General features: G+C 42.2%; 1 protein-coding gene across 1 annotated transcript; it reads right to left on the bottom strand.

Moving 5' to 3' along the window:
• Positions 1-2,876: 2,876 nt before the first annotated feature.
• ATPQ (ATP synthase D chain) lies at positions 2,877-14,229 on the bottom strand. Its single transcript, XM_087689219.1, has 5 exons — positions 13,949-14,229; positions 13,308-13,389; positions 3,463-3,527; positions 3,265-3,351; positions 2,877-3,168 (listed from the first exon to the last, which is right to left on the bottom strand). The coding sequence occupies exons 1-5, from the start codon at positions 14,102-14,104 to the stop codon at positions 3,067-3,069; spliced, it is 492 nt and encodes a 163-aa protein (XP_087545345.1). The 5' UTR covers positions 14,105-14,229; the 3' UTR covers positions 2,877-3,066.
• Between the last annotated feature and the right edge of the window lie 7,387 nt (positions 14,230-21,616).

Genomic DNA, 21,616 nt, shown 5'->3' with positions numbered 1-21,616 from the left:
ACGATCAATAGGAACCATAAGCTTCCCTCACCATACATGATCCCTCATGACTAGCATGGTGGAATGAGCTATCAGGAGGCTACAACATGAATGGTCATCGGATTACACTGATACCTAGATTGAGCATTTCATTTCATATATGCAGTGGAGGTTGTTGCACCATTCCTTGCTTTCATGTTCAATACGGTCTTGGCAGAAGGATTCCCAGGTGAATGGACTCTCCATAATATTGTGCCTATCCATAAGGCTAGGGACCCCTCTGATCTAGAGAACTATCTGATTATCATGAGTGGTCATTTGCTAGATATATGCAGCAATGTTGGAGGCAGAGTTGAGTGCCTATGTTGAGTGAAAGTCCATGCAGGCAATAGGACAAACACAATTTAGATAGGGCTTCTCCACAATGGATCACATTTTTACTATGCGATGAACGATTGAGCAAGCTAAGACCATGGGACAAAGATTGCACTACTGCTTTGCGGATTTTTGCAAAGCCTTTGATACTGTGCCAAGGGACAGACTACTACAATGCCTCTTGATCAAGTGCCATCAAATATGATATGGGACATACATGCACTATATGAGAGCGTATTGGGATTAGTTAGATGCCCTAGAGGATTGTTTAGAGAGATTGCTAGCACCATTGGTGTCGAGCAAGGTTGCCCTCTATCACCTACACTATTTGGGCTATACATCAAAGGCGGAGGGGACTTGGCATGTATTCATGTCCACATTATGTTATACGCTAATGATATTCTTTTGGTTTTATAGACACACGAGGGTCTTCAATGACACCTAGAAGCCATGCACAATTTCTACCTAGACAAAGGATTGGTAGTGAACCTTGGGAAAATCAAGGTTCTCATTTTCCACACATTGACTCAAATTCGCATGCAATCTCGGTCACTATATACCGGAGATCCAAAGAGTTAAAGCATCCCTATAAGTGGCATATGCATGGGATAAGAGTACGACAAATAGCCCTAACAAAGTTTTATCAAGGAACAACACTAGTTAAGGACATACAAACACATGAACTATGAGACCAAGGGTGGTATCCCTATAGAGAGCATAGGAAATTAAAGTTGCATAATGACCTAACGCCTTTAACCAAAGGCAACCCTACACACACCAAAGAGGCTACCCAAATTTCATAGCAACATGAGATGTACTTGGCCCACTATGTTAGCTCTTGTACTTAGTAGATACTCAAGAATTTGCTCTAGGAACCCCAAAAATGGCATCTTTCATTCCTCGATCCTCACTGGATGGAGTTAGATTTGCATGGTGTTGTAGCTCACACATAGTTTGACACCGCAAATGGATATACATATATATACTAATAGCTTGCCTAAATGATGAGACACATTGATTTGGTCTATAGTAAACATTAATATATCTTTCTTTCTTTTCTTTCTCACACCAAGGCTCACAAACTAGGCCCTTTAGATTATTCTCTACATAAGAAGATTGAAGCTATGCATCGACAATTGATGAGGGATTTCCCTATGCCCTCATGGCCTTCTTGGGTCAACTTCATCATGTATGATACTACACTACCAAGTAGGTTTTTTACTATATCAACATTTACATTAAAATTCAAAACTCTCTTTATTGTTTACTAATTATTTTTTAAACTATATCATTTTTCAAACAATTGTGACTTTTGACCTCATAGGTCATTTTGGCATGTTACAAACATTAATAAATAAATTCACACCCTCTCTCTCTCATGTATTGTAATGCCCTCCCTCACTCTAAGAATCTATTCCACTCATTACTCAAAATAACATGCAACAATAAGAAAGCTTTGAATCAATATCTCAAAAGATGCTTTGCACATAAAAACCACCTCAAGCCTAATGAACCTAGTGAGAGAAGGGGGGATGCTTTTAAACAAGCTTACATTAGGGGGATGCCTTTAGACAAGCTGACATGAAAATTACCTCTTAAGTTTGTTAAGGCTACAACACCATTCCACACAAGTACCTATGAGCGACATAACCTCATTACACTGCCAACTAATTTGCCCGCCAACACTTGCGTGCAGTTGCGGCTAAACAACTTCATTGAAGTCATTTGCTTCAAAAATGCATGTAGTTGGTTAGGAGGATTATTACTAGATACAATCAGATTAGGTTTTAGCCTTGTCATTGTTGACAAAATATGATTATTTTGACTGCAGTAGTAGTGTATCTATATGCATGCATCCTTGAATGACTAGTCACTAGTTAGTTTTAAGAAAATATTGCTAGTTTGTGACATGCTTTATATAAAAACTTTAAATGGGTTTATGGTTGTCCAAAATTAATTCTGAACATGTGAATATCTTCTCTGCGTTCCACTCGTAATAGAAACAATCTTCCAAGGAAAGAGAAATGAAATTTATTTAAAGATGCCATCACCTTGCTAAGAAATAAAAGTTCCAAGCAGAGTGAGGATTGCAGGACAGAAAATAGAAACATTGAGTTATCATGTGGATCACCTCTTCATTTTGGATGCTGTGAAAAAGCAAGCCTGTCCTACAGTTTAATCATGAATGGACCTATCGAAAACAGCTTCCAACATGAGAGGATCAAACAATCTCAAAGACAAGCGCTTGAGCAGGATTATCTTGAAGGTACTAGCATTGCAAAATCTGTCAATCTGTTTCAGATGAAGAGTCATTGGCCTAAACCATGCATACAGGCTTAACCTTCTCACTTTGAGTAAGAAGCAATAAACCAAATCACTTTCTTCTCCTTTTGGAGAAATAGTCCGATTGCTAGCAGAAGATGGTATAGTAAAGAGCAACACATTGGAAGGGCCAAAAGTAAGAAAAAAGGCCTTGGAAAAGTATTGGGAGAACAAACCATGTGCCCACAGAACATACTAAAAGAGTAAAAAACTGAATGTTGAATAAGAAATGTTCACATGGGAGAAAAACCCTGATTGTGAAAAATCATTTTGCAAGGTGGCATTCTGCCTATGTATCAAGTGGAGTTAACTGCAGCATCATGACAGTTGAACAATTGGATCACTCTTTATTCTAGAAAAGCAATCCGTCTCCCATCAAGTAAAGCCAGTCTAGTATCCCCAGTTGTGATTCTTGATTTCCTCATCAATTTCCTTTTTGACTTCAGGGTGTTTCACAAAATATTCATCGGCTGTCATTGTCTTCAAAGCTTCCTGTTCATGCACAAAATATAGACACACTTCAATAACACTTCAAAATTTCACATCCACTGGCACACAAATTTCCATATATGATATTGCATGGCGTACTTTTTCCTCCCTTATTTCTTTGAGTTTCTGATTGCACAGTTCTATGTGCTTTTTGGAAACCTCCTCTTGTTTTGCAACCTTCTCCATCTGCATATCACCATTGTAGCTTTTGAAAAACTTTTCTTATCACATATATGCATCAGATATCTCTCTTTTGATCTCAAACTCATAGAAAAGCAGACTAAAAGGTCTACTTACCAGTGCATCGAACTTCTTACGAAACTCAGGAGTGTCAAGATCTTCATAAGCAGGCACCGTCAGCTCTGCAAATGCAACAGTAGTAACCATCAATTTTTCAAGAACTTAATTTGTTGCTCATCTTCGCATTCAGTCTAGTCCCTTGACATAAAACACCACTACATGAAAGTAGTCCTAAGTGTATACTTGCTCTTATCAATACCTTTTCCACAAAGAGCTTCATTACACATCATGATGCAACATGCACCAAAACCTCTAGATGTTGGTTGTAATAAGTAAACCATTTTCTAATAACTAATGGCAAAATCCACACCACGGAGCAAACCAACAAATAAGAGCCCCATAAAAGCCTTCCAAAATGCCCAATAACTTGCATCTTGATCTGACACAATCCATCCAGGTTAGCCATGCCCTCCAAAAACATCTCAAATGAAAAGTCAGGATCTATCATCCTTCATGGATCCAGCCTGCACTGGACACAATCTGCTATAGCAGTCCATTGCCTCCGCCACCTTGAAGATAGTATTGCTTTGAAATCTTGTCACAAGATCCCAAAAAAAGAATGGGAAAAGGATGAACCAGGTGAAGAGCCTTATTTTGGGCTTTCAACATATGCGACCGTGCAAAGAGACAATAGGGTTTGCGGGGAGAGACACAAAATGTATATGGCAAACACTAAGAGAGAAGAGAAACTTGGAAACACAAGAACACGGTGATGATGCACTAAATCATGCTGTGAGAAGAAAAATTGACATAATGGAGCCAAAGCTCAAAAGATGACTGCACTGTCTTGTCTAACTCAGGTGGCAGCACCCATGGGGAATTAGCACAGTGAAGGGAGAAAAATGCAATCCTCCAAGCAATGAGCTATCGAAGTATCCACTAGAAGGTGAAGGACAACTATCGAGGAAGTAAATCGCAATCCTTTGATGCCGTTAGAGATGAGGAAGATGATCACCAGCTGTTGAGGGAGTAGAGCACAATCCTCGGACACCAAGAAGATGGCCTAAGCAGCAAACGCAAATCCCAAATTGTCGAGAGAAGGATAACTTTGTCTCCCGTTTGATGTAGCGGAAATGAAGGGGGAAACTTAGTAGATGATACCAAACACGCAACCTATCTTTGCCTTTTCTAATGAACAGGGTCTTTAGCTCTCTAGTCTCCTACCCTTTGATACATGTCAAGATATGCAACAATGCACAAAGATTGTAGGGTTTGCAGGGAGAAACACAATGTGTACGGCAAAGATTGAGAGAGAAGAGAAACTCAAAAACACAAGTATACGGTGATAAAGCACCGAATCATGCTATGAGAAGAAAAACTGATATAGCAGAGTCAAAGCTCAAAAGATGAATGCACTATCATGTCTAACTCAAACGGGAGTACTTGTGGGGAATCTGCACAATGAAGGGAGCAAAACGCAGTCCTCCAAGCAATGGGCTATCGAAGTAATCACTGGAAGGTGAAGGACAGTGATCGAGGGAGCAAACCCCAATCCTCTAATGCTGTCAGAGATGAGAAAGATGATCATCAACTGTAGAGGGAGCGGAGTGCAATCCTTAGACGCTAGGAAGATGGCCTGGACAACAAACACAAATCCCAGAGTGTGCCGAAGTTGTCAAATGCAAGGAGAGCAGCCTAGATGCTAATTCCAAGGGATGGATGATGACACCAAATGAACAAAATGTCACTAAGCAGCAAAGGCAAGTACCAACGACTAAAATAGTTGACGCCAAGGCTAAGGAAGCTAGCACCAAGATCAAGGAAGCTGACGCCACGCAAGAGATGATGACGCCATGCTAATAGAAGCCCTCCAAATCGCCAAACACAGATGCTAGGGTGATGCCAGATGTGGAAGTGATGACACCTACTGGTGAAGATGCTCTAGATGTTGCAAACACAAAGTGGATGATGATGCCAATTGGCGGAAACTGACACTTGGACGATGAAAGCTGATGCCTGATATGGGAAGATGACACCAAGGTGAGAGAAGAGGGGAGATGGCTACAAACTGTGATGTCATCTGATAGGGGTATGGGCAGCAATGGCATAGAGAGGAACGAGCATCGAACTAACAAAAGAAGAAGGATGGAGAATGACTAAAGAAGGGCAAAGAATGAATGAAGCGACGGCCTATTTATAGGCCATAGCTGTCTAGGGTAGAGCACCATTGAGTGGGCGCCCATTGAAGAAATGACCAAAATGAGAACACCAACCCTTTTTGGGGCTGTCAATGCAAGACCTTAATTGAAGTGTGGAAACTAAAGAGTAGTTTCTCAACTCCCACACAATTGCTCACAATAGTAACCCACCTAAAGTTGAGCTTAGAGGGTTTACCTACAACATTCATAGATAAATTCGCATTTTAAGGTCATAAAGACGCAAGAACAACAAGATTCGAATGCACAACTTGAGGTCATGTCAGGAGATTCAAAAGTGAGAACATTAGAGGCACAAGAAGAAAGCATGCACTGTAGTAGTGTCGGGCATGAGCTCAACACACGAAATCACCATACCCAAGGAATGGGGAAGACACAGACAAATGAACACATCAACCAACACAATGGCAAGATTCCTACCCAAAATTAGTGCTTAGTGGCTCATAGCATTGCCTAGCCTAGCCCAAACAAACCACACGCACATTTGTGCCCTAACAATATCTGATTTGCCAAAAAGATAACAGACAAGAAGCAAGCAAACAGAACGACAATGGCATTGAAGAGCAAACATAAAGGTGATGAAGAACTCAAATCGATGATTTAGAAGCTTGATACAAAAGAAAAGTCTCTCCACATACTACTATGTCTAGCTGTAGTGAGGGTGTTGAGCATGCGGCCTTGGAACGCAGGAATGGCTGTTAGAGATCACAGCCAGGCAGGAGGCTGGTGCAGTCGGACTGCCACGTGGCAGTCCGACCTGTGCAGGCAGTCGGCTGCATTTAAATGCAGCCGACTGGGTATTTCTGGTGCCCTATTTTCTGGCAGATTCTGGCTATAAATAGCCAACATCTTCAGCAGTCTCCTACACTTCTCTGCTCGCAGATTACAAACCGGTGACACGCGCAGATTCCGTCTCTGTTCGCAAATTTCAGACAGGAGACAGTGCAGACTGCAGCGGACTTCGAGGTGAACAGCAGGTTGCATCGTCGAGGTGGAGACACGCAGTCCAGCGCACTGCGCCCGTGTATATATCTGCATATCTTTGTATTCAGCACACTTTATACAGCAGATCTTCATCTTCCACTGTCTCTTCCTCTCTCCTCTCTCTGCGTTCTCTCTCTCTCAGTCCTACGCTTCCGCACCGCTGCACTCTGACATGGTATCAGAGCAATGTTAGAGGGCTGACTGAGCGTAGAATCAACCTGAAGAGGAGTTTCCATCGCGACACAAATTTGTGTTTTTTGCGTTTAAGGGCAGACAGGAGGGCTGCGCCTTGGAACAAGGCTGAAACGAGTGTGGACGCGCAGGAAAGGAGTCCAGGTGGTGGATTTGTTGCTGTTTACTGCTGTTTGACGCGGAGAAAGTTTGAGTTTTCAGCCTACAAGTGCAGGTTTTGCTTTTTCATCGCCTCCGGAGGGTGAAGAAGGTTCAGGACGCGGAAGAGCCTTAGCAGGCTGAGTTTTCCCAGTCAGAGGGGGCTGCTTTCGCGTTTGTGAAGGCATTACAGGTGAAGATGTCTACAGAGATTGACTTGGAGTTCCAGTCGATTATGGACCGTAAGGTGCCTGTCTTACCGGCTCTTCCTGCAGATCAGAAGCTCGACGGCAACAACTACCGCATTTGGCATGTCATGATGTTGGCCATCCTTGAGTCCTATGATTTGGCGGAGCTGGTACAGGAGGAGATCGACCGGCCCTCAGTAAGAGATGAGTCCAAACTCTCTTCCGATGCTCGTGCAGAGTTGGCCAAGGCTCAGTCTCACTGGGACAAACTGAATGCCAGGTTTCGTTTCTTTCTCTTTCTATCATGTACTACAGCCGTGATCGCTCATATCGAGCACTTGACGATGGCTCGAGAGATATGGCTGGAGCTTGATCAGACGTACAATCGGATGACCGTTATGAAGCGGGTTTCTTTGGAGGTACAGATGCGGGCCTTGTCTGTAAACAAGTCTTCTTCGCTGCGGGAGCATATTAACAAGCTAAGGCAGCTTCAGATGCAGGTTCAGAATGCGGGGAAGCCGATTTCCTCCGAAGACATGGTGATCACACTTTTGTCCCAGTTGCCGCCACGATTCGGTACATTTTACTCTGCCCTTATTGCTTCGGGGCGAGAGTCTACTCTTCGGTGGGAAGAGTTGGTTCCTATGGTCTTGGACCAAGAGTTACAGTTAAAGGGACAGAATGCTTCCAAGTCGAAGGCACTGACAGGTCAAGCCTCTCAGAAGAAGGGGAAGGACCAAAAGAAGAAGAAGGGGGATAACAAGTCCAAGAAGAACAAGGAGAGGGACAAGGACAAACACTCCACATGCCATATTTGTGGAAAGACTGGCCATTGGAAGAAGGATTGCCCTGACAAAGACAAGAAGGACACCAAGGACTCTAGAGCGGTGGCTGCACCCTCATCAACTGCATTTCTTCATCTAGCTGTCATTGAGGACGCTTCACCGAATGCTTCTGATGTTGCGATGACGGCTCCCCAGGCTCGAGAGTGGATCGTTGATAGTGGCGCCTCACGGCACATGACTCCTTCATCAGATGGTATTGCCCAATTGCGACCCTCGCGTGGGCAGATTCTCATTGGAGACAGCTCTTCAGTATCTATTGCAGGTCAGGGTAAGATACAGCTTATTCCCGATGGACGAGGTGGTACCCATACCTCAGAGGTTTTGCATGTACCAAGCTTAGGGTACCATCTCCTTTCAATTCATAAGATTTGCTCCCTTGGCCTTTTGGTGGAGTTTGACAGTACTACGGTGCGAGTCCTTGATCGTGGATCGAGGAAGGTTCTCTCATCCGGATATGAGGAGAACGGCATTTATAAATTGAAGTCTTCCACCGCCCTCTCTACTCTTCTTCTTACATCTCAGTCACAGTCAGAATTATGGCATGCTTGGTTTGGTCACCTGAACTATGATTATCTTCGGAGGGCGTCACGTGGACAGCTTGTTCGAGGGTTGCCGAATATAGTGGTGAGCCAGCAGCCATGTGTCTCCTGCATTCAGGGGAAGCAACATAGGGATACCATTCCCCACACAGCTTCACGGCGGTCTACTTCACCGATGGAGCTTGTATCTACGGATCTATCTGGCCCTATGAGGAATGAGTCCTTGCGTGGGAGCTCGTACTTCATACTGATCGTGGATAACTACAGCAGGATGACATGGGCCTACTTTTTGGCATTAAAGTCAGAAGCTTTCTCACACTTCAAGGATTGGCTTCTCTTTGAGGAGAACCGATCGGGCCGGAAGTTGAAGACCTTGCAATCCGACAAGGGCGATGAATTTGTTTCTAATGAGTTTGCTCGGTTTTGTGCAGATAAAGGAATTCACCAGGAGTTTGCCAATACCAACACTCCTCAAGAAAATGGCATTCTTGAACGGAAGAACCGCAGTGTGATCGAGATGGCGTGCACCATGATGGAGCACCGACAGACCCCTCAGGTTCTGTGGGCCGAGGCTGTGGCTACTGCAGCCCACATCCTTAATCGATCCCCTACTTCGGCCGTGGAAGGGATGACCCCGTTTGAGGCTTATTTTGGGACGAAGCCAGATGTTTCTTACTTCAGGGTCTTTGGGTGTGATGCCTATGTTCACATTCCCAAAGCTCACCGTGATAAATTTGAAGCAGCTTCCCGAAGACAGGTATTTGTTGGCTACAGCTCCCAGTCCCAAGGCTATCGACTGTATGATCCCGTCAAGCGGGATGTGTACACTAGCCGCGATGTGCGGTTTGTGGAGGTTCCGGCTATCTCAACGGGTGAGGAGCATCCCGTTCTTGGAGATCCAGGGGAGAGTGGGGCTCCTTCTACAGTTCCACTGGAGCCCGTGCCTTTTGATTATGATTCTGTTTCTGACACAGAGTCTACTGTTCCACCGGTCACCTCAGAGGAGTTACCACCGGTGGATATTGCAGAGTCTTCAGCTCATGGAGAGAGACGAGGGGAGGTTCCGCCTCCTCCTCGCTGGGCCCGTGACACACTCCGTGATTCAGGGATCAAGGGGATTCCTGAGGAGTGGGGACCGCAGGATGGTCCACGGCGGTCACGGCGGCACCAGGCACATTCTACGGAGCTTGTTTGCTCTAACTATTGTTTGATGACCCGTGCTATGCAGGATCGAGAGCCCACCTCCGTGAAGGAGGCTTTACAGTCCGCACCATGGAAGAAAGCTATGGAAGCCGAGTTGGAGGCTATTGAGAGGAATGGCACTTGGTCACTCGTGCCCCGCCCCCCGAATAAGAAGGTGCTTGGCGTCAAGTGGGTCTTCAAGACCAAATACCTTAGCGACGGTTCTTTGGATAAGCACAAGGCTCGCCTTGTTGCTAAAGGTTTTGCACAGCGCCCAGGGATTGACTGTCATGACACTTTTGCCCCCACAGCTCGTATGGAGACCATTAGAGCTGTTCTTGCTTTGGCTGGCCATAGGAGATGGCCTGTTTACCAGTTGGATGTGAAGTCGGCCTTCCTCAATGATGATTTGAAGGAGGAGATCTATGTTGAGCAGCCTCTTGGTTTTGGATCTTCAGATGGGAAAGTCTACCGGTTGAAGAAGGCCTTGTATGGCCTCAAGCAGACTCCGCGTGCATGGAACGAGAAGATTGATTCGTTCCTCCAGTCTCAGTTGGAATATCGGCGTTCCAAGGTCGATCCGCAGCTTTATGTTCACACTTCCGAGGGTGGTTGTGTGCTTTTTGTCTTATATATTGATGATTTGATTGTCACAGGTAATGATGCACAGCAGGTCCAAGAGACGAAGTCAGCTTTACATCGGACATTCGAGATGACGGACTTGGGTCTACTCCATTTCTTTTTGGGCCATGAGATTTATCAGTCTCAGAGGGGGATCTTCATCTCTCAACAGAGATATGTACAGGAGCTCTTGGTGTCTTTTGAGATGGAGGATTGTCGGGCTCTTTCTACTCCTATGGATCCGAACTGGAAGGCCACTTCCCATTCAGCTTCTCCTTTGGCGGATACTTTCCGCTATCGTCAACTGATTGGGTCCTTGATTTGGCTTCTCAACACTAGGGTTGATCTATGTTTTGCTGTTGGGCTCTTGGCAAGGTTCATGAGTGGACCTAAGACGGTGCATTGACAAGCTCCTCAGAGGATACTTCGGTATTTGAGGGGGACGTCTGATTTAGGGATTCATTACCCCACAGGGACGGATGGTTCAAATCTTATACTTGCAGGTTGGAGCGACTCGGATTGGGCCGGTGATATGGACCACAGGCGGTCTACTACAGGTTACTGTTTTACCTTGGGTGCAGGTGTTATTTCATGGAGTAGCAAGAAGCAGCCCACGGTAGCCCTTTCGTCTACTGAGGCGGAGTATCGGGCCGCGTCTTCCACCACATGTGAGGCTGTGTGGCTTCGGAGATTATTGGAGGAGCTTGGGTGCCCCCAGACTCGTCCTACTTTGCTGCAATGTGACAATGAGAGTTGCATTGCCTTGGCACGGAACCCTGTTTTTCATGCCCGGACGAAGCACATAGAGATCCAGTACCACTTCATCAGAGAGAAGCTTTTGGATGAGACCATCACTGCAAGACGGAGGACAATCTTGCGGATTTGTTTACGAAGGCACTTCCCCAGGCTCTACTTCGGAGACATTCCAGATCCCTCAGGCTTCTGCCCTGCCCAGGCTCTGAGAGGGGGTGTTAGAGATCACAGCCAGGTAGGAGGCTGGTGCAGTCGGACTGCACAGTCGGCTGCATTTAATGCAGTCGAATGCAACCGACTGGGTATTTCTGGCGCCCTATTTTCTGGCAGATTCTGGCTATAAATAGCCGACGTCTTCAACAGTCTCCTACACTTCTCTGCTCGCAGATTACAGGCCGGTGACACGCGCAGATTCCGTCTCTGTTCGCAGATTTCAAACAGGAGACAGTGCAGACTGCAGCGGACTTCGAGGTGAACAGCAGGTTGCATCGTCGAGGTGGAGACACGCAGTCCAGCGCACTGCGCCCGTGTATATATCTGCATATCTTTGTATTCAGCACACTTTATACAGCAGATCTTCATCTTCCACTCTCTTTCTCTCTCTTCTCTCTCTCTCAATCCTACGCTTCCGCACCGCTGCACTCTGACAATGGCATCCCCATAGCAAAAAGAAGGCGGACGTCCCTTGTCCAATCTTTCACAGTCATCCCCATTCTCTATAGCTTTTTCCCATCCCCTTATTTTGCGTTGGATCAATGCTCAATTACACGCATGGATGCACAAACCGGTGAATAATAAGAGAGAGAGATGTTTCACTCCATAATGTAGACTCATTCATAGTTGCTGCCACACGGTCAATCAAAAAAGTGCACTCATCTCTAAGCTTTGACCAACATGATCAATAGACTCTCCTCACCAAACATCGGCTCCAAAGACACAAGACCTTGAGGCTCCTCCACTATATCAAAATTGTATATAATTCATTATCTTATTCTCTTCCTGTGTTTTTGAGTTCTGTGTCTTAGTGTTTGTCGTACACACTTTTGTCTTCCTCCCCATAAACACTATCATTTCTTTACATGCAAGTAGACAATAGATCACTAGACACAAGCAATTGCTAAGGCAACAGCTAATGAAGCTCCAAAGAGGGAAACAATAGCTCCATTGTGATAGCAGCCACGAAGAGCCTACAAGAGGTTACTCAACAATGTAGGCTTTCATTTCCGCTCTAGCTACCTTGTAGTTGGCTTATCCACTCCTTGAGAATCCATTCATTCTACATTATCTGTTCATATTTTGTTACCTCATAATTTCATTATTCTAAGCATACATTTGCTACTCATGTTGTTCATATATTTCTATTCACCCTAATAGCCCTCTTGTTCAAACATGGTATTAAGAGTTATCTGAGTGCTCTTTACACTTTTTTAATGATTAAGAATCTACTCCAACTCAAGCTGAACTTTTAATCTATCCACATCAGTGGATATTTGGGATCTAGTAGATCTGGTGCCTAGCCGACTTATTACTTCAAAAGATTCACATTAGAAGTGTTGGGAATTGTCTAATTGTCTTACAAAAATAGTCCTACATCTCTAAAAATTTCAAAACAATCTATGGCATTTCTTTGGAAACTTAACACAACACTTTATTTCATTGTTATATCATCGATAGAGCTTCATCATACTCGTACCATATTATCTTTCTTATACTACACATCAAAGCCTATGTCAAGTATGAAAGCATGATATACTTTGTAATGTTATGTCTTCAAAGAACAATTGACTCAAAACTTCAACTATGAAAAGCATCATACTTGACTTAGATATTGGGAAGTAGTTTAGCCTTTCCCGCATGAACTTGGCACTTGGACTCCTTGAGGCTTACAAGTAGTTACTTTTTCTACAAATGGTGAATCATGAGATATGTTTGTAGGCAACATAAGACCGTTATAGTTTGGTTTGTCACTCACAATAGCAAAGGCACTACATGTGCATGATCTAATTGACTCTTTAACAAAAGTATAACAATGTTGCAAAACTCAAATCATGACAAGCCATTTCTACCACAATATTCAAATTTATAGTTCCACATTTATTGTCACATATATGTAATCTTTTGAAGTGTGATATTCATTGGCGCACATCTTGATACCTATATCACTAAATTGCTAAGACACTAAGAATTTTCAAGCTATTGACACAAAAAGAGAGTGGTGAAATTGTGCAAAACACTAGAACTTACCATCGTGTGCCTTCTTGAAAGAACCAACAATCTCTGGATCCAATTTCTTGCTGTAGAAATCCCAATCGATTGGCTGGGGTTTCTGAAAAAACAACCAAGTTTGATGTTTTGAATATCCATTGAAGAAAGTACATTAGACTGAGAGGATTATGTATATCGTACAGCAAAGTGATTATTTGCATGATTGAATGGCAGGTCAATTCTTCTTTTACAGCTTTCATGCACGATGCAAGGGCAGTAGGCACTGAAATTACAGATCCAAAACCAATGTACACCATTCCCACACTTTGAAGCTGACATAATTTATGGACAGCGGCCTTTGTCAGTGGATTTCAGTATATTTACAGGGGAAAAACACCCCGATTGACAGGTTCAATAGGGAACTACATCACAAACAACTGCCTGCACAGGTCGCAAGGTGATCTCAATGTGATCCTACTGACATCCACCTGGGTTTTAAGCAAGCATGAAAATTGCCGAATGCCAAAACTAATACCATGAATTCAGATTTGATCGAGGCACATGCATGCAGGAAGTTTACTCCATATGCATTCTCGGTGAGGTGAAAATTTCCATAGTTAGGACAACTGCGAGCCGCGGCAAAAAGAGCAGGAATTCAATGGATGAAGACGGGTTTGTACCACTGAAAACTTTGTCCTGAGGACGCTTGAAAACTCATCGAAGGCTCGCCGCAGGTTACCAAGCTCTCTGCGGCCTTCATCGGAGACCACGGCTTTGCTGAGAGCTTCCCAATCCAATTGCTTCATAAGCTTCGCAGCCACTTCCTTGCCCGCCATCCTGCCTCTGTGTCTGAGGGGGGTCGTGTGTGTGTGTAACAGACAGACAGGAAACGCAGGTCGAGTTAGGGTGAGAACAGATTCCTGGGCATTAATCTCCTACAGGAGGTTTTCTTTGTTGTCGCTCTCATAAAGGGCGGACACACGCCCGGCATGTCCCTTGTTTAGTCAAGTGTCACACCGGTTTGTGAAAGAAGGGAAATCATCCATTTATTTGATCACAAATGATGAAACCGGTCTACACTTTTCACACATCCAATTGGTTCATATCATGTCTTTGAGATAGCCTCAACATTTCAAGTCCCATCTTAATGTAAAAGTAAGTGAGGAACCTCCTATGTCGAGTATGGTTATTCGAATAGTGTAAGTGAGGGAACGTCCTAGGCCAAATATGCTTCTCCTATTCAGTTGGGTAAGCAAGGAACCTCCTTAGGCCAAGTGTAGTTACCGTGTTCAACTAGGACTCAAAAGAAACATATAATAGAGACTAAAACAACACATGATGGTTCTAACGCACCAAGCGTACAATTGATGTCCTTGCTTACAAGTATAAGAGGCATCCACGAGAAAGACCTCAAGTTTGTTTGTCTTTGCTTACAAGTGTAAGAGGCATCCACAAGAAAGAACTCAAGTTTGTTTATCCTTGCAATGAATTGTTCCACCAATATCATTTTGCAAGATCCTAGAAGAGCTCTCAATAGAACAAAAAGTGTTGTTTGGTGCTATGTGCATGTGGCTAAGTAGATCCCTACATGTAAGGATTTTCTATCACCACCATCTTACCTCTCGATACCTCTACATCTCCTAGCACACACTCGCTCATGTGCCCCCTCGAGGGATGCACTAAAATGGCCTCCTCGGTCTTTGTTCATGAGCTCCTCTAAAGAGGAAAGGATATATTGATCATTTTTTTTAACAAGAAGAAGGGGTGTCACTCATGTTAGGATGTCCCTTCTTGAGAGTTACTGTCACCTCTAATTTCCCTTTCAAAGAATAGGATACTAGAGCCCCTTTAAAGTGGACAATATAAGGATCTCTTTTTGTATACTTGGTAATCGAAGCAAAAAATCGGCTTGCTACATCAAGTGGAAGTATTTTAGAGACATTTTATTTTAAAATAATGTGACCTAATTGTCACTGTACTTCAGTGAGCCAATGGTAGCAAACTCAACAAGTAACCACCTATACTCGACCATCTTGACTCTCAAATCATTCCCTTCCTTAATGGAGACCTACTATAGCTTATGATTAAGATTGGTAAATTGGGTTTAATCTCTCATAGCGCAGTGGTCAATTCAATGATTTCAATGGTCGGATGCTAAGGGAAAGTATTGTAGTTGTGAGTGAAACCCGTGAAGTAACCCCTACTTCAACTGGACATTCACTATAGCATCTGTGTACACGAGTGGCATTCCCATCAACAAAGCACCAAGGTGTAAAGTGGCATGTGACCTATGGATAACCACATGTGGAACTAAAAAAGAGCATGTCGATATATCCTAATCCCAGTATAGTTTACATTGAATCAAACGAATCTAATATGGACGATGCATTGTTGAATTTAATCACAAGCTATTGCAATCAAAAGAAATATAATCTAATTTGTCATGAGAAGTGGATGCGAAAATGATTAGACCAATAACATGCTCAAATGAAGCAGAATGTATAGTAACGAGTACACTTTGAAATGTTCATCTATGGACATTAATATTAATTAATGTAGTGATTTTAATCACAAGCTATTGCAATCAAAAGAATATAATCTAATTTGTCATGGGAAGTGGATGCGAAAATGATTAGACCAATAACATGCTCAAATGAAGCAGAATGTATAGTAACGAGTACACTTTGAAATGTTCATCTATGGACATTAATATTAATGTAGTGATACTAATCATAGTCTCCATTGTAATTTACAATTAAATCTTGCACAACTGATGGAGTAGTAGAGAAGGGTTTTAGTACATACAAATAAATCAAAAGGATAATAGTGACCTAACATTGAGCTTGGCTGTGAGAAATGGCTAGCCTTCCCGTCAAACTCTAATTGATGCACATCTTTGAACAAACAGAAGATTGAAAGATAAAGGAGTGTAGTTAGGATATCAACTATGCATCAATTCTCTAAACTCTATGCTCAACATTTACGCAAACTTTGGTAAGGTGGATGAAGATGAGGGGGAATATGCATTGTCCTTCTCGTTGAGAGATTTATGTTGTCTCAAGGCCTCCACTGAAGGAGAGGCATAAGAAGATACAATGGCTTCTGAACTAGTTATGTGGTGCCAGTGTATCTTGCACAAACCAAGCCTTCACTATACCTATAATAGGCAATTTAATAGAACATGAACTTTGATACCATGTAAATATATGTTAAGGTTTGCACTATGAAAACATGAAATGTGTGAACAACTAAAATACAATGACTTAGACACAAAAATATAAGATGCAAAATAAGAAGAATATAATGAAACTCGATGAATAAAGTATGCTAAATGAATGAATGCATGCACATAAATCTCAAAGGTAGAGTAGACTAATAATTGATGACTCTTATGGGAGTTGGTGAAGAGAGTTTTTATAGTGTATCATCTACTAGTGATGGATCATGTATGCAACAATCAGAACAAAGGATGATAAAAAAGCCAAAAAACTTAAAAATCACCCGATATAGATGCAAATGCTAATCAATGTCATGTAGAAAAGCATTGAAGAACTCAAAACACAGTACTTGACTATATGAATAATGGCATTGCAATCAAGGTAATATGATCTATAGTTATTGATAGCAAACTAACAAAGTAGAAAATGATGAGGAAGTGCTACAAATAGTGAAATGTAGTTGTGGAAGATGATGTTAGCAATGTGGATGACCTCTAGGTGAGGAATAGTAACATAAGAACAAGGTGGATGACCTCTAGTTACATTAGAACAAGGTAGCTTGTTCTAATGTAGCAGTTGAGTAGATCATGATAAGCATGGTGGCATTTAATGCAACAACTATCAATCATAACAAAGGATGATAAAACATCACAAAAAACTTAAAAACCACCCAATATAGATGCAAAATCAAATCAAGATCATGTAGAAAAGCATTGAAAAACTCAAAACACAGTGGCTGACAGTATGGATGATGACATGGAAATCAAGGCAGCATGATCTATGCTCATTGATAGGAGGCTAACCAATAGACAATGACGGGGGAGTGCTACAAATAGTGAAATGTAGATGTGGAAGATTATGTTAGCAATGTGGATGACCTCTAGATGAGGAATAGTAACAAGGCGGCTTGTTATAATGAAATAGTCAAGTAGGTCATCATGAATATGGTGGTATTTCAAAACTCTATTATTGGGGTTGGAACTATTGCGAATTTGAAGTGACAATGAGAGTAATCAAAACCAAATGCATGTGTAGGAAACCTTCTAATGCTCACACTAGCAGTTAGTGTTGATAGGTAGATTAGGAGGAGTGGGGATGCAAGTGACCTACCACACTCTCTATTTATAGATATGGAACCAACCAAAGTTTAAGGTTTTTGATTACGCAACATTGAAGCACCTTGTCCATTTGAGTTTTGGGATTGATTATGAGCTTAATGAAATGTTTTCATGTTAACGCATCTTCTTTGGCTTAACACAAGCCTCTTGTGGATTTTGTAATAAGGTGGATGAAAGTTGATTGGGAAATATTAGGAGGTAGGGCTCTCTCTAGACAACACCTACCAAATAAATAGCTTATTCTCTCTCTCTCTCTCTCTCTCTCTCTCTCTCTCTCTCTCTCTCTCTCTCTCTCTCTCTCTCTCTCTCCTCCCTTCCTCCCTCCCTCCCTCCCTCCCTCCCTCCCTCTCTCTCTCTCTCTCTCTCTCTCTCTCTCTCTCTCTCTCTCTCTCTCTCTCTCTCTCTCTCTCTCTCTCTCTCTCTCTCTCCCCCCCAAAGAATGGTTTGTTTAATTTGACCCAAATGGAGCCATACCTTCAAATGCTCCTATCTAGGTTGATTTTTCAAATATGTAATTATTCTCATATAAACCAATGCCTACTCCTTGGGTAGGATCTTGGGAAAGAGGCATGTAAATGAAGTCAATTTGGGATGACATCACTAGAGATTTGTGGAAGGGGATAACAGTGTGGAGTTCCCTAAAGTCATGGAAATTACATATAGTTATGGTGTACACATCATGGTTAAACCATGGTTATTAAATTTGGGACCACTCAAAAATAAAACAACAAGAAGCCCCCAAGAGATCCTTATGTTAAGCAATTAGTAAATGCCTTTCAAACAACTAATGATAGAAAAGAAAATAATAACAAGTCCCACAAAGCAAAAAACGACAAGTTTTATTCCCAAAATCATTTTGCTCCACTGCTTAAAACTTTGGCCAATCGTAAGGATGTTATCATGCACATAGAAGCATCTAAAACATGTAGAAAAAAGGTAATCAAAAATGTTGGAAATCCATGTAATGAATGAGTAGACCACACTTCTTAGGATGAGGAGGAGGAATTTGTTGAAAACTCACTATATGTAACAATGATGTGTGTAGATGAACCCTCCTTAGTGAGTAGCCCAAAGAGGAAGATCCTAGTTGTAATCAAGCTCTTTCACTTGACTTGTGGAGATGCTTACATTGTTTCATGTCTAATATTCAAAGGGGAAGTGCCCCCCCTTGTAGGCATTGAGGTGTGTGAGTCTTATGGAAAAAAGATCTAGACAAAGGACTAAATGTTATGATCTTAACGAACTAGCTAAGGAGGTGGACATGTCTCATGCTAAGGAGGAGACTCTTCCTAGAATACCACTTCCAAAATAATTCTCTAGTTTGGAGAGTACAGCTTCTATCTCACAAAGTAATCCAATAAAAGCAAATGATGATTAATTCACTAAATTTACTTCATAGTAAGGGTCCATTTGACCCAAACAAGGCCAAGCCAATCAAGAACTAATTGGGACAAATTTATATTTCCCTTGACTATGTGTATTTAGAATATGTAAAAGATATAGATAAAGCTGTGGAGACAAATCTCAAGAGTATCTCATCAAGTTACTATTGGCATTGTAATTCATGTTCGTTCAAGGCTAGTAAATATATAGTTACATTGGTTTGTGAAGATGTAAACAAGTAATGGGTGGTTGTATATCATAAAGGTAAAGAGGAATTAGCCATTGCATATGTGCGTGTTAATTGTTCATCTTCTTGTAGATGTCAAATGTGCAACTTTCTACAATGAGAAGGTTTTCAATCAATCTAATAAGGAAAATAAGAAAGCCTTTAGAAAAAAGAGATCTTGGATAGGACACACATTATTGAAGGAATCCTCACAAAATTTGTAGGTGCTTCCTTCAAAGTGTTTAAAGATATTGCAACATGTCATCATCACCCTATCCAACTATCCCTATTGAACAATGGTCATATCATAAAGGCAAAGGTTAGTTTCATAGTGACCCAAGCATGTGTAGTATGGAATGTGCATGAACAAAAATTTTGTAACATGCTCATCTATCGGCTGTCCAGGCACATCTTAGCGGTCCATCGAGAAACGAATCTAAGCATTGCCACCCAGCACTCCCATGGAATGTTCTGTGGTTTGTCGCCTAGGGTTTCCTGAGTCCACCTCGCAACGGAACATTCGTGGCCGAACCCATTAGGATCGACGTGAAACTTGGGTTCCTAGTGGCCAAGGTCTCCTGACAACATTCTAGCATCGAGTCTTGGATAACCTACTTTATGCAGAGATATCCAAGCCGAAGCAGACTCATGCCGCACTTGGTTCAAAGAGAATGGTAAACGAGAGGGATGCGCCACTCAACCTCTTTGGGCATAGCCCTATCTGGTCCCCTAAAACGGCACGAATCGGGTTCTAACTCAACAATACTTAGAGTCGAACGATGGTAAAACCTTATGAGAAGCCTTCTAGTTCTCTGGGACCACCCTGTCGTAGGACAAACTCATCAGGGTTCTGCCCACCCGCTTCCCTGGATAGCTTTAGTTTCCTAAATAGGTCTTATCACATTTATGTGTGGCATTCAAAATTAGCTTCATTAATTAAGCATTTTAGGGAACATGGTTTATTCACGTAACTTATGGCACAGATACGAAAACAGTGCAAGCAGTCCTTTTGACAAACAAGTTCATTAACTTATTTTCCAATTAATCTTTGTCTCCCTCCCATACAGGAGAATTATGTATCCCTTCTGTCCAACATAAGTAAATAGTCCAAATCATATGGCACCATAATTTCTATCATTTATCTAGAATAGGATCTTCCAACGCCCTAGACATTGAGCTCACGGCAATCTACAGCTTTGTTTCGAACTCGTTAAGGGGTGTCCAGAGCTCCACTGACCCCAAGCGACCTAGGAGTGAGACACACTTTCCGTGGTTTGCCTTTTCACCACTCAACCTTCGGCCTGTGAATTGAGCAGTGCCTTTGCTAGTTGAGATGCGGTGGACCTTGGAGATGATCTACCCGTGTAAAATATCCTTCCTTAATTACTCCAACTAAGAATCAAGCACAATCAAGGCAATTAGCCTAATATCATCTTCCAAGAAGAACATTCCTTTATTCCCATGGCTCTTCTCATTACAGACCCCTGCCATGCATTTATCATTAAACACAAGCACTTGGAATAATCATCCAATTCACATTCCACAATCAGTTTAATGCAAAAGCATTAGAACATTATCTAATCAATCTACAAAACAATGGTGTTCTTTTCCAAACATTGTAGAAATAGTCACGCTAACCTTCCATCGCGCATTTGCTCTCTCCCTTGGGCTCTAAGTGATTCCATGGAGAATTTACTTAACACTTCCTCCATTCACCTAGGACATTACTCAAGACACGAGTTCTAATAATCCCTTACTTTGATTGATAACTAAGCCTTCTTCCTAACAAGTACAAGTCAATGGTCTTTCCTTTGACTTAGGGTTTCCTAATCCTTGATCTCTTCGCTTGCCCTAGAGTTGTTGTTGCTTCTAGCCCAACCCCGAATAGGATTGATAAACATAGTCACTATTGGCGAATCTCAAGGCGTTATAGTCTTAATCCCAATGATTGTTGTTTATACTAGCTACGCATGACTTCAAGACCCCAATGAACTAATAGTCTTTCCCATGCATGCACCATCTATGTGCATAACTATTAAGTAACCTAATATGTTCTTTATGCCATGTATGACTTCGTTGCATAGCACTGGGATGCAAAGTATTTGAGTACATGGGTTTGTGCAAACCTTAATACGCCATATGCATAAATCTATGTGAGGCCATCTATGGTTGCGAAAAGAATTAACCTATGATCCCCTATGAGTTCGTTAATTATTGAAAAAGACAAATTCAAGCTACTTGTTGAATTGAATTCATGTGCATACTTATGCCTCAATGAATAGAGAGGATGGCAATTTGTACCTAGATATTTGGATATGAATTATCCATACCCGACGATGTATTCATATTCACAAAAACGCCTTGGCCGGTGGCTCCATTGTTGGATACGGGACTACTAATGAT

This window comes from Lygodium microphyllum, chromosome 12 (assembly GCF_053477565.2).
Source record: "Lygodium microphyllum isolate KBCC chromosome 12, Lygodium_microphyllum_v1.1.10, whole genome shotgun sequence".
Classification (NCBI taxonomy): Eukaryota; Viridiplantae; Streptophyta; class Polypodiopsida; order Schizaeales; family Lygodiaceae; genus Lygodium; species Lygodium microphyllum.
The sequence above is the reverse complement of the archived record's forward strand: the minus strand, read 5'-3'. Positions and strand labels throughout refer to the sequence as shown.

What these genes read in the sequence shown, in the direction of transcription:
- ATPQ (XM_087689219.1), bottom strand. Translation starts at nt 14,104, where the DNA reads ATGGCGGGCAAGGAAGTGGCTGCGAAGCTTATGAAGCAATTGGATTGG. An exon ending in TTTCAAGAAGGCACACGATG is followed by an intron (nt 3,528 to 13,307) that starts GTAAGTTCTAGT and finishes TTGCATTTGCAG; the next exon opens with AGCTGACGGTGCCTGCTTAT. An exon ending in AAGAAATAAGGGAGGAAAAA is followed by an intron (nt 3,169 to 3,264) that starts GTACGCCATGCA and finishes GTGCATGAACAG; the next exon opens with GAAGCTTTGAAGACAATGAC.